General features: G+C 39.5%; 2 protein-coding genes across 2 annotated transcripts; one reads left to right on the top strand and one right to left on the bottom strand.

Annotated features, from left to right (window-relative positions):
* The first annotated feature begins 967 nt into the window (after positions 1-967).
* On the top strand, positions 968-5786 carry LOC101483222 (F-box only protein 40). The gene is made up of 4 exons (XM_004560503.6): positions 968-1009; positions 1195-1227; positions 1340-3211; positions 4840-5786. Exons 2-4 carry the CDS (start codon positions 1225-1227, stop codon positions 5020-5022), a joined length of 2058 nt encoding a protein of 685 aa, XP_004560560.1. The 5' UTR covers positions 968-1009; positions 1195-1224; the 3' UTR covers positions 5023-5786.
* A 12-nt stretch (positions 5787-5798) lies between these two features.
* ttc36 (tetratricopeptide repeat domain 36) lies at positions 5799-7321 on the bottom strand. The gene is made up of 3 exons (XM_004560504.6): positions 7129-7321; positions 6734-6922; positions 5799-6141 (listed from the first exon to the last, which is right to left on the bottom strand). Exons 1-3 carry the CDS (start codon positions 7232-7234, stop codon positions 5873-5875), a joined length of 564 nt encoding a protein of 187 aa, XP_004560561.2. The 5' UTR covers positions 7235-7321; the 3' UTR covers positions 5799-5872.
* Between the last annotated feature and the right edge of the window lie 5276 nt (positions 7322-12597).

Below are 12597 nucleotides of genomic sequence, written 5' to 3' on the forward strand. Positions count from 1 at the left end.
ACAACTGCATCAGTTTCCAGTTCAAAAAGCCTCGAAAAACATCAATAAAATTTGTATAGTGTTAAATACCCCAATTCTTTGATCTTTGGGCTGAAGGAAGAGCAACACTCGGTGTATAAATGCTCAATCAACAATCTCTTTATTCCATACGATTCTCATTATTCCATACAACACTTTGAGCATTACAAATGTCCGGACAGGAGATGTGCACAGGAGGGTGTCTGGCAACATCTCGAAGTATCTAACAGTTACTCTTATAGCTTCTTCCCAGGGCCATAAAGCCTAAACCATATTCTTTCTATCTTACGGTGCCTAAGTGACGGCCTTGGCTTCCTGTTTTATCTCCTCCTGATGAGATGGGGCAGGAAACTCTACACAGTATGTTCTCTTCTCTTTGTAAATGTAACTAATATGTAGTAAGAATTGGCTGGCGAAACATTGGTAGAGTTTCTGAAAGTGTATGAGTGACACCTAGTGGAAGACATGACATGAGCCTAACCTAACCCAACACACTGCATTGTTCAAATTTTGATTAATTAAATAATCACTGAAAAAAAAACTTTAATTAATCTAAAAACTGATTTGGTATTTTAGATGCCACCGATCTATAAAATCAAATAAAAAAAATATTTATTAAGTAATTTATTCATTCAGTTATGGAATATGTTATTTTGAAAGGAAATCAAAACAAATAAGTTCAATCAGTGGGAATAGAATTATAAAGTTTTAACATTATAATGTTGGAAACTCAGTAAATCAAACAAGTTGAAATGTTTATGTTTTTAAGCACAGGGTAACTTTTTTTTTAAGAATGTGAGGACCTGCTTTGATTGCCACCCTCTCAGTGTGAAGCAGTGGTAGAGACTGTAACTTGACCTTGGCTCTTAATGGCTGTGCGACAATGGTGCCCCGTCCCACTGGCCTGTCTGCCCCTTTGTTGTGTCTATTTATATTGTCCAGTCACAGTGCAGAGGTTATTCAGAGGTGCCAGTGAACAAAGGAACAAAGGGTGAGAAATATTTCTCTTATTGTCTCCACTCTTATTGCTTTTTTCAAAGAAAAACTTTGAGATTTGTGGTTTTCATATTTTTTTTCTTTTTAACCTGAACATATAATTCAACTTATCAGCTGTGAATTTCAGTTTTTTGGTCAGCATGTGACTGTAAACATGTTTCTGGTTTGACTTGTTCTTAGATGATCACGCTGCTGTGTTCTTAAGCCAAAATGGTATGTAAAGTAATTTTCACTTTTTAAAACTATCAGAAATGTTTAAGTCTTACTCTACTTGAAAATTTTACTACTGTTACTACCTTCTGTGCTGGGTTATCTCTCTCATTAGGTAAAAAGCATGAAGATGCCAGTGGGCTATCATAAGCATTGTGACAAGTGTTACAATGTCCACTGTCAAGTCCCTGCGCAGACCTCTGTTTCATGTATAGTCGTGAAATGTCACAAAAACTGTGGTGCAAGCCTCCACATGTGCAAGCAAGAAGAGCACCAGCTTCTCTGTCCAAATGAGATAGTGCCTTGCCTTAATGTTTATTATGGCTGTCCTCTCACCATGCTGCGCCACAGGCTGGCCAAACACTTAGAGGTCTGTCCTGCCAGCTTGGTCTGTTGCTCTCAGGAGTGGAACCGCTGGCCTATTTCAGAAAGTGACCTGACCTTTTATAGAAATGTTTCTGAAAACCCTGTGGTAAACACTGAGGAAAATCTTGATGTTGCTATGGCTCATAGGGACCAAGAGCAGCTGTTTCAATCAATCAAAATGAAGAACATTTTTCCCGAGTTGATATTGGAGGATTCTGCCGTGCAAAACATTGCTGCTGGAATCAACAGTCCTGCAGATAATGCTTGCTGTTCTGTAGACAGTGGTGAATATACAGAAAATGGCAGTGCAAAGTTGGACGAAGAACTGAGTCAAGAGGAGAGAGATACTTTGGCAAAGTGCACAGATGTGACAAGTATTCAAAATTATAGCTCCTGGGAGAAAATATTCAATAAGGAGAAGGAGGGATGCAAGCAAACCATCAAAAACCTGAATAAGGGAGAAAAAGGAAAAGAAAAGGAAGACCAAGAATCATCAAAGAGTCAGAAAGAATTACACCAGGGTGGAGAATGTCCTGTAACTGCCAGAACCATGGACGGTGCCACTGGCCTTGCACCATGGCAAGATGGGGTCCTTGAGCGTTTAGGCAAAGAAGTCAACATTGCAGAATATAATATGTATCTGGTGCACAATGGGGTAATGCTGATTAACTTTGGGCAACTTGCTGCTTGCACACCAAGAGAAAAGGATTTTGTCTATGGGAGTCTGGAGCCCATTGAGGTGAAAAGCGTCCGAACATTTAATGTGCCTACCAGCTATCGAGCAAAGCGCAATCACTTGAAAGACCCCTCGCGCAAGGCCCAAACCACACACCAGAGTGTTGACACTTCAGATCTGGGCATTTCAATTGAGGATCTTCCAAAGTGTGAAGAGGTTAGCACAACACTTCTGTGCTCCCTGGAAAAAGAACTGAAGGGACATTCGATCTCAGAGAGTGTGTCGACAGATGGTCTTTACACAGATATAGGAACACAAACGTACATCTTTTCTTCTGCACCCTTCAAGCAAGATGCTTCCTTAGCTGATGTCATAGCAGGTAAACCTTGTCGTCTTTATTTATACATCGAAGCAGAATCTGTCACTAGAAGACACAACAAAACAAGTTCAGCCTTCAGCTACATGTGTGGCCACTACTTTCGCCGTGATGAATACTGCTTTCACTTCAAGAACGTGCATTCTGACATACAAGCCTCTCTAAATGGCTGGTTTCAGCAGCGTTGCCCTTTAGCATACCTTGGTTGTACTTTCACCCAGATGAGGTTTCACCCAACAGGTCAGGAAGCAATAGTTAAGTTCTCCAAAGATGGCAGCACTCTGGTACTCCAACCAAAAGCCAATTCATCACTCTGTGCAGGTGGGAAAACCTTCAGTCCTAAAAGGAATGATGCACAAAATCTGGATCCCCTAAGCAGCCTTCCTTTGGAGATCATTCAGCATATTGCTGGTTACCTTGACAGTTTTACATTGTCTCAGTTGTCCCAAGTCTCCCATCTATTGAGAGAGGTGTGTGCCACATTGCTGCAGGAGAGAGGGATGGTCTCCCTCAAGTGGGAGAAAAAGAAACACTCCAGTGAAGGAAGTTCCTGGATTTGCCAAAAGAAAGCAAGTAATCTTATTTATCTAGATATATTGGTTTTCTTTTGCAAATGTGTTTTTGTTTTTTTTTTTGTTATAGTCACTTTATATTCCCTGACCTGTAAATTTGATTGCATTCACAGATAAGTGTGTGCACCATATTGTTTTACCATTTCTATTTATTTACATCATGTCAAACTTCTCTATCAGTTTCCCTTTAGTACCTGGCATCATTCTATTAACTTTCACTGGAAAATCTGAGTCATTCATACAGTATGACAGCAGCTGCACTATAAACACTCCTGACTCTCAATAGTCCTCTCTAACAATATTACAAACTGAGCCGCAGTTGTGTTGGCAACAGTTATTGAGTTCCCACTGAATTAGACCCTGGAGATTTACTGCCTTTGTCTGTGTCCTTGCTAAATATCAGCTTCTTCTAAGGTCAGGAACCACAAGGAAATGAAATTTAGTTTTCTTTCCTGACGTTGGTGCCCAAGCAATGGTTTGCTAATTAACAGCAACAGAAGAAACAAAAAAAAAAAAAAAAAAAAAAGCACTACATAGCATATAAAGAAAAATAAGGCGATTGTAATTGGGCATTATTAGAGGTTCACCTACGACAACTAGAATTGAACCCTGGTTAAAGTCACACAGTTAGCTAGCTTGGTGGCTCAGGCCACTACCCCACAAGGATGCCTGTTGGTCCTGGAGCCGGAAATTAACTAAATCCTCTCTGGAATTATTAGAACTGAGTAAAGGGTTCACATTTTAAGTGGTTCAGATTTATGAATACTGAGCTGTGGAAATTTAAATGCATGTTTCATTAAAGTACCATCTCTTCAGGACAAACGTTGAGCTGTGCAGAACTTTTTCAGGCTCTGTAGATGCCTGCTTATCATTATTATTAAAGAATTTTGGTAGTTTACAGAAATACCTGAATTTGGCAGCTAGGGAGTTATAACAAAATGAAATAATTAAAATCTTTTGACTGAGAACACAACTATAATGTTCCAGATTTTTTGAAGATCAAATTAAATATGCTGGTAAAAAAAAATTACTTGTTGTTGGTGAGCAGCGAAAATGAAGGTGGGATAGATAAGACATCTATTTTTCAGTTGCAATTTGGTTGTACTTGCTTTCATAATTTTTTAGCTACACAAAGTAGTTTTCCTGCTAACAAACGTGTGATCAAAGCCCCCCTGCTGGAGGTAATGAAGCAAAAAACACTATCAATGCACGTGTGTATATTTTTGCATTGACTATCTCTGTACTGCAGTGATCATGAGACAAAGAGCATGCCGATGACATCAGTGATGTGGAATGGCCTGAGACTTTGCTGCCAGTAAACAGAGTGCTACCATAACAAGTCAGATATGTGATCATTCATGGAAACATAGGATGTTAATAAGACTGTGTAGGCAACAGCTGGGTATTTGCTCTCAGATGAATTGCATAATTTGTATACATTTGTCACGGATCAAAACAGAAATAACACCATGCCCTAACATGTGATAAAAGTATTATGCGATCTAGATTCCATGGTATTTAAAAATAGATTCCTCCTCATCGCAGTATACTGTAGCTGCAAAACAGTTGATAGATGCCATGACAGCCTCCCACACCTCCTTCAATTCTGCCTCTGTGTTTTACAGGTTTGGAAATTCAGCTCTCAGTTTTCCTCTGTGGACAGATGGAGCTTCAGCGATACTCCTTCCATGTCAAATCACCTGGGAACCTGCTCCTTCTACCAGAGAGAAGATCGCACTGAGCCGGTGGCTTTACCCTGCCTGGGAGAGGTCAGAGACAAACATGGGAAACTAAAGCATAAAAGATAACGCTCACGTTTCAGAGCACAGCGGGCAGACCACAACACGAGTTATGCCTTGTTTGAAATCACTGAGACGTAACATGTATGCACTCATCTGAAAAGTGGAAAAAGCCTCCGCATGTAGAGCTGCTGTATAAAATCAGAGCTGCAGTGTGTTAAAGCCCTGCAGAAAGACAATCTGTCGTATATTAGAAATAAGAATAATTTAGTGTAACAGGATATCTTGGTGATGTAATCATCCTTTTTTTTTAAAGCATTTACTCAGATCATTTTTCTCGTTGGTGTGCAAAATTCTCTGAGATGGATCTTGTCATGCAGTGTAGTGTGGAGAGAAACGTGAATGCTAAAAGTCTTTTTTGCATTTCGAATTTTCGCATTTGGGCATGTTTTGCCTGGGGAACATCCTCATGATATTAGATGAACCATTTGGCATGACTGAGATGACAAGTGCTGTTTGTTCCAGCATATTTCATTCTTATGGTGAAAGGCAATGTTTGAAAGAAAAATCAAGGAAGGGGAAACGCTGATGACTGTTTCAGTATGACAAGACTGACATCTAGTGGATAAAAACTTAAGTATCCCATCTGTATCAAATGGTGTGGTTTGGCATTTTAATGCTGGAGATTACATCACATGCTGCATGTGTCATATTTAATAAAATACAGCAGTGCTTGCTTTGTGATGAGAACAACTCAGTTTGAAATAAGTGTGATCTGCATATGTGAATAAATGTGATTTTTAGCTGGATTCGTGACTTTTTTTAAAGCAGCACAATGAACAGAATTTAAAGAACATCATAAAAAGGTTAATTTATTGATTTCAGACTTTCAGAGAAGACGAACACCTAATGTTTTACATCACTGCATGTCAGATGTTTCAGGGTTGCGCATTTTGTTGATCACCTCTGACAGCATTTTGTTACACAGGGCAGCATATGGATTAAGGACCACAGCTTGTTGTCGAGCAAATTCACTTCCAAGTGCAGCTGCTTTTTCAAAATCTGCTCTGGCTTCATCATTCTGGCGTGCTAGTCTATGTAAAAGGCCTCGTTGCACCAGCGCCTGGCAGGCAGTACGCCCAGTGCTGCCGCTCAGAGCAATCGCTTGGTCCAGATCCCCCAGGGCTCCTGCAAAGAGAACAGCACCGTGAACCAAACACATGTCTGGAAAGTTGATTTTTTTTTTTTAGGCCATGATGTTCTAAGATACTCAGCTTTGGCTTTGGGTCAGGCTACTGAAAAATTCATTCTGATAAACACAGCTGAAATGTGCTTGAACTACTTTTCTCTCAAGTACTGTGGAAATCAAATAATGAGGAAAAAACAAAAAGTCATTCTCAAGTAAACTGCTCATAACCGAGCATTATCCATTCAAAAGCTTTATATGTATTAGTAATATCCTTGTTCTACTGGTTCAACAACACATAACAATGACTTTCAGATGAATAGACGTTCTTTTAGAAATCTGCAGTTGCTAGTGACATGCTAGTCATTAGTGAGTCAAGGACTGTTGTTTTTGCCTACAAACCTGCCCTTCTTATGTCAGGCAGCAGCTAAAAGCAACCAAACACCACACTATCTCAGAGCACCATCGCTGTTGACAAAGTGCATCAGCTAGACAAAGCTCCGGTATTCACGCTGGCCTTAGACTCGGCAGTCTGATAAGTTGGCACACCATGGCATCTCTGGAAAGGGTTATTATTGAATTTGTTGCACATACTTGCTGTGTCCCCCTTCAGTCGCAGGGCCTGTGCCCGGTTGTTATAGGCAGAGGCTCGCTGAGGAAGAATCTGGATTGCCTGGCTGAACAGCTGAAGCGCAGTTTGTAAATCCCCAGTCTCTGCTGCTGAGACACCCTGCATCTCCAGCTCTTTCACTTGCTTCAGCAACTCTCTGTCAAAGCCACTGTCTGGCAGGAGGAGATAAACAGGTTGAAAAAGGACTCAAACTCAATTGACAGGTACCGTGGAAAGGAAAACAGAGAAATGTCACTCGGAAATCAGTTTGGATTACAATGTCATGTTTTTCGCAGCCCAGAAATGGAATGTGTTCAAATAAATTCAATATACTGTGACATGATATGTTGAGACACACCAGTCAGAAGCTCATGCTCACCATCATCAATTAATTCCTCCTCTTGGTTTAGGCCGGGAATGTCTCCAAAGGGGGTGGTGGGGTTGAATATAGCCTGCAGTACAGCTCTGTCATGTGCCGAGGCCATCTTACTGTCTTACTGGTGTCTGCAAAACAAGGAGAGAAAGACAGGAAGAAAAAATCATTCCACCAAAATTACAGCAGGACAGAGATTTCTTCCTCCCCTAACTTTTGCCATTTCTATTAGCCAATCAGAGAAGGGGGCGGAAGCAGAGGTGGACTTTGAGATTTTCTGGCACTAAATACATCTGCATCCTGTTAACTAAGAAATGCAGGCCAGTAAAAACTGCATACCGCACAGCACAGACATAAGTACACCAGAATAAACTGGACGTCTGTAAACATTGGAAAAACTCTTATTGTTCACTTTATTACAGTTCGTATATTATCAAGATTCATTTTTATCATGATTGTATGTGTTTGCTTTATATCATGACATGTTCACATATGTTTAGTGTCTCTTTCAACCCCTCTGTAAAACACTCTTGCCATGTTTGAATAGTATTATACAAATACTGTTGGCCTGGCTTCATTTGACTCTTGTTGTTTTGGTAGAAGGAGACAGAATAACCCTAATGTTTTATATGATAGTTTGTGTTTGCTTGTTTGATTTATCCATAAGCATACTCTATCCATGGTGGGCCATTTTATTAACCACACAAACTGTTGCCATGAGTGGCAAAGTGGCTACTTTATAAGACCGTAGGTGTACCTAATAGAGTGGCCACAGGTGAATGCACACAGGTGCGCCAAATTAAGTGACCAGGATTTACTTAATAAAGTGGCTGGCCATAGGACTTTATCATAAAATAATAACCGTTACAACAAATACTGGGTGCTTTTATTTTCCTTTGGTTTGCTAAATTTTTGAACAATTTATCGCCCCAAAATTTACTGTTCATTTTATTCAATTTATTAAATTTTTCCAGGAAAATCAAATCCCACTGATGATTTGATTTTAGTCTCAAAAACACAGAAAAAAAAAACTCATGTAAAAAACATGAGACCCTTGCATAGACACATTTGGGTGTTTGTGGATTTTGTGCAAGAGGTTGTTTCTCAGAAAGCTCTAGTAAGTTGTTTGTGGTACTAAAAACACAGGAAGGAAGGAAGATGATGCCGCATCCACACAGATCAGAAGCTATAGTTGCCTATCATCCCTACTGCTTGCAGATGTTCCTCCACTTAGCAATATCTGTACCAAAGTATATATACACATTGATCAACTTGCGTATTTGAAAACTGAGAACCATCAGTAAAAATATCTATGATGGTTCTGTTCATCACTCTCCTTGTGCTCTCTACAGGTAACTGAGCTCTTATACCTCTAAAGAAAAAATGTTGCTTTATTGTATGTGATTATTAATATCATTGCTGCTCCTTTGTGCTGCTTTTATCATAGAATTTATGCTTTATTTTAGTACTTCTCTTAGTATATCTCAAATTACTGCGTAGAGAAATAAAACAATTGCATAATAACTCATTTTTGATGTAAAGAAGCTATGTAAAGGTTTGCATTTAGTGCAATTTCAACAAGTTCCAATACATGTTTGTGGTGAGTGTGACTCAAGAAGTACAGTGGGTTGTCTGTTAATCATACGGTTGGTGTTTTGATCCCGTCTCTTCCAGTTTTCATATTGCAAACTGATAATATACCCCGAATAGCCCCGGATGCATTTATGCTAGTCTATACATGTTAAACAAGATGCTTAGGCATAGAATTGAAGCACTCTATGAATTTGTAGATGATAAGGTAAAAAGAACTCTCAGTGTTCAATTAGAGTAACAAAAGCACTATATACGTACCAATCCAGTCTAGGTGCTTGGTAAAGTTGCTGTAAAGTGGTACAACTGAAAGTTTCCCAGAACCTTCAGTTGTAGTACAGGCTGGTACCACAGTAATGATCCTTTAACCACATGTACCCACATTGGGGCACACAAGTTTTACCACAGTTCTGACCTTCTCAACATTTATAATTGTCATCAAAAGGCTTTCAGAAATACTAAATTGAGCATGTGTAGATATCCAAATAAAGCTCTGCTAATCTATGGTACTTAATGTACTGGCACAACAGCAGTGTGGGCCAATGACACAGAGTTTGGAGTTTTGGTTGGTTTATAATTTCTTTTAGTTTTGAAAGTGGATTATATTTGTCGGGGTTTTTTTAAAATATTTTTTTGTGTTTCCTTGTGTTCATGAATTTCATTACCACTTTGATTGATCATATGTTTTCCTGTTGTTTTATTATTTGCACCTCTACTCTTCAGGTTTGTTAGTCTCTCTTTCCTTCCTGTCTCCTCTGTCTTCTCTTGTGTTCAGTCCTCGTCTCTGTGTTAGTGACTTCTTGTTTTATTTTTCTGTTAGTGGTTCCATGTGTTTAGTGCAGGGGTAGGCAACCTTTCTGATGGCCATTTAAAATTTCCTCAGAAGTCACACACAATATAAAGAACCACTTTATAGAATTAGATTTGTTTGCAGATGTTGGCAGCTATCAGCGAATAGTTATCAGCTATTTGAAACAAATCCATAACAAGAACTCCATAACAGCAAATGAACTGTACAACAGAAAATACAAATGCTATTTATGGTCTCCTCACAACAATGATAAGAAAAATAAACTAAGCCAATATGGCATGTCTGTTAATACAGAGACACACATGTTAATCTGATATCTGGTCTCCCACTCAGAGACACAGGTCTCCGAGTGTCCAGCATTCAGACGGCTACCTGAGGATACTCATGTGAGAAAAAATCTGCTCACACAGACATGTAGAGCCAAATACTGTCAATAAGGCCTCTGCAATGTTCTGAAGACAGTTAAACTTGTCAGGTAGTGATGTCCAGCAGGTGAAAATGCAAGCTCCATGAACACGCACAGCTATGGATTCCAGCTGCCTTAATGTTGCATTAACTGGCATTAACTCAGCCAGTTAATGTGAGTCAAATCTAGCTGCTCATTAAAGATTTCTGGTTTGATCAGAAAATAAAACATTGGTCCATACGCCTGAAAGTCACAAAAATGCATTGTGTCTCGAGTCTACGGATTTATCCATATATTTCTGTGGTGCTGATGCTGTGCTTAGCGGAAAGCTAACAACGTCCCAAGTTATTTTTAGCCAATTACAAGTTGAATCTAGTAGTTGGGTTTGTTAGCTAAGATACTGTCATTAAGAAGAGGTACAACTAATGTGTCTATGCGAGCTGATTTGCGATGTGCATCGCTGGCGCGGCCATTTATATTTTTAATGCACCTTCTCAGATTAATTCACTGCGTGTCGTGCCCAGGCCTGGACTGAGACAAAAAATCGGCCCGGGCATTTAGACTAGAGACCGGCCCCCCAGGTATTAAAGCCATTAAATGAAAACAAATGCTGTTGTGACAGTGATGTACAATCTTGTTGGTATATGTATGATTGCTATACATTTTATGTCTGATAAAAACTTTGGTTGTAAGCTTCAGATAATTATTTAATAACAGCCAGACATTTTAAATGAGAATAAGAAAGTATTTCTTAGTGCCCCCCTTTCCCTGTTAATGCCCTACCCGCCCCTGCACAGTTACCAGCTGTCAGCTACGTAGAAAAGGATCTTGGTGTTATTTGTCTCTCAGAAACAGTTCATAACTTCCCTTCAACTCATTCATGTCACCTAAAAGGTAAACCTGTTTCTCCATCACCTGTTCAGCTCTGATGATTCAGTAAGGACATCTCCTGGTTACATCTTCATGTTTCCCTCTCACCAGATATACAAACCGATATCATGACCAGCAGCTTTTACAGCTGTGGCTCCAGCAAACATCAGCTGATACTAGAAATTAATATTAAATAAATTCTAACAACAGCTGATCAAGCTTAAACATGCTGCTGTTTTTTAGCGCGACATCCGGCGGTTTCCTCTTTGTGGCGCAAAGTGGGCGATAAACAAACGAGAAAGAAAAGCCGATCAGCTGATCATTGATCAGTTTCATGATTAAAGTAGCAAAAGGAGAGAGAGGGGAGAGAATGAAGAAGAGGCAGCTATGCAGCCTAACCACAGAATAAATCCACATTTGTGTCTCAAACTGCGTCCCTTCTCAGCTCAACACGAAACGCGTAATAATTTCTCTGAATGCGGGACGATTCCGTTTTTTACGGGACGGTTGGCAACTCTACTAACTAACCTTATGAATAAAATAAAGTTCACTATCAGTAACATCATAGCACCCACCCAGCTGTATAGAAACTCTGTCATGCTAGCTAGTACCCAGTACGAGTTATTGTAACTGACTGTAAAAAGTCAGCACAACGAAAATAAACTCCACCTAAACTTAGTTTATATCTGACCCAGATAGACTGCAGGTCATAACTTCTTACCTGAAGTTCAGTTCACCTGACACTCGGACCGGCAGCTGCCTCGGGTCTCTCCTTCTCCTGCCTCCCCTTCCCTCATCCACATGCTGGCCTCCACCACTTGTTAATTTTACTGAATCTGTGGAAGCTCCGCCATAGCCACCACCAAACAACTGAGTTATTTTACACACCAGCCAGCACCTGGCCAATCCACCACCTTTCCTTATTTATACTGTTACAAAGGAAAAAAAAAAAGTCACCGGGCCACCGAGCAAATGCCCGGTATGCCCGATGGCCAGTCCAGCTATGGTCGTGCCATCAGTTAATCCTTCGTGTGCCAACTGTGGCACGCGTGCCTAGGGTTGCCGACCCCAGCCCTATAGTATCGTTTAACATCAACAGCAGAAATTTGCTGTACTTTGCAATATAAACTATCATTTCCAATACTGTAAATAAAACATAGCAAATAAAAAAACATTAGTGGTTCGTGACCCCCTTCGATCAAAGCAATATCCATTTGAAAACCTTTGTCGCAGTATGAACAGTGTAACCAATGGGAGATTTTGCCTGCTCAAAGAGTTTCATGTGAATACATTTTTCAATGTTCCACAAAGAGAAGCAGCAGAGATAAAAGGAAAATATTCATTCTGCACAGTAATAAATTACCATAACTTTATGCAACCCTGACTGATTTTTTTCTATCCTGCTAAATATTTTATATTTTGTATACACTTAATGTGAATCAAATAAATCAAAAAATGGAAAAACTCACTTGATTGCAATATTTAGTACAGCACAGTTTAAACTCTTTTTATCAATTAAAGTTATCCAAATTTCAAATAATGATCTTGTACATTTTTCTCCAAAATAGTTAAGATAACATATCAATCTCAATTTGCAGCATACAGGAGCAATTTGGTAACTAGACATCAAAATTGGCCTCCATCACGCCTCTGTCTGTGGCTGTAGAACTAAATGGAAAAATCCATGTAGTTCTACAATCAGCAAAAGCCAATCAGAAAAAATCAGACTATGTGAAAGAAAGTAGCAGTATGCATCTGGCTCATCAACAGTTGCCCAAAGCATTGCAAACTTTTTCTG

The sequence above is a fragment of the Maylandia zebra genome, linkage group LG14 (assembly GCF_041146795.1).
Source record: "Maylandia zebra isolate NMK-2024a linkage group LG14, Mzebra_GT3a, whole genome shotgun sequence".
Classification (NCBI taxonomy): Eukaryota; Metazoa; Chordata; class Actinopteri; order Cichliformes; family Cichlidae; genus Maylandia; species Maylandia zebra.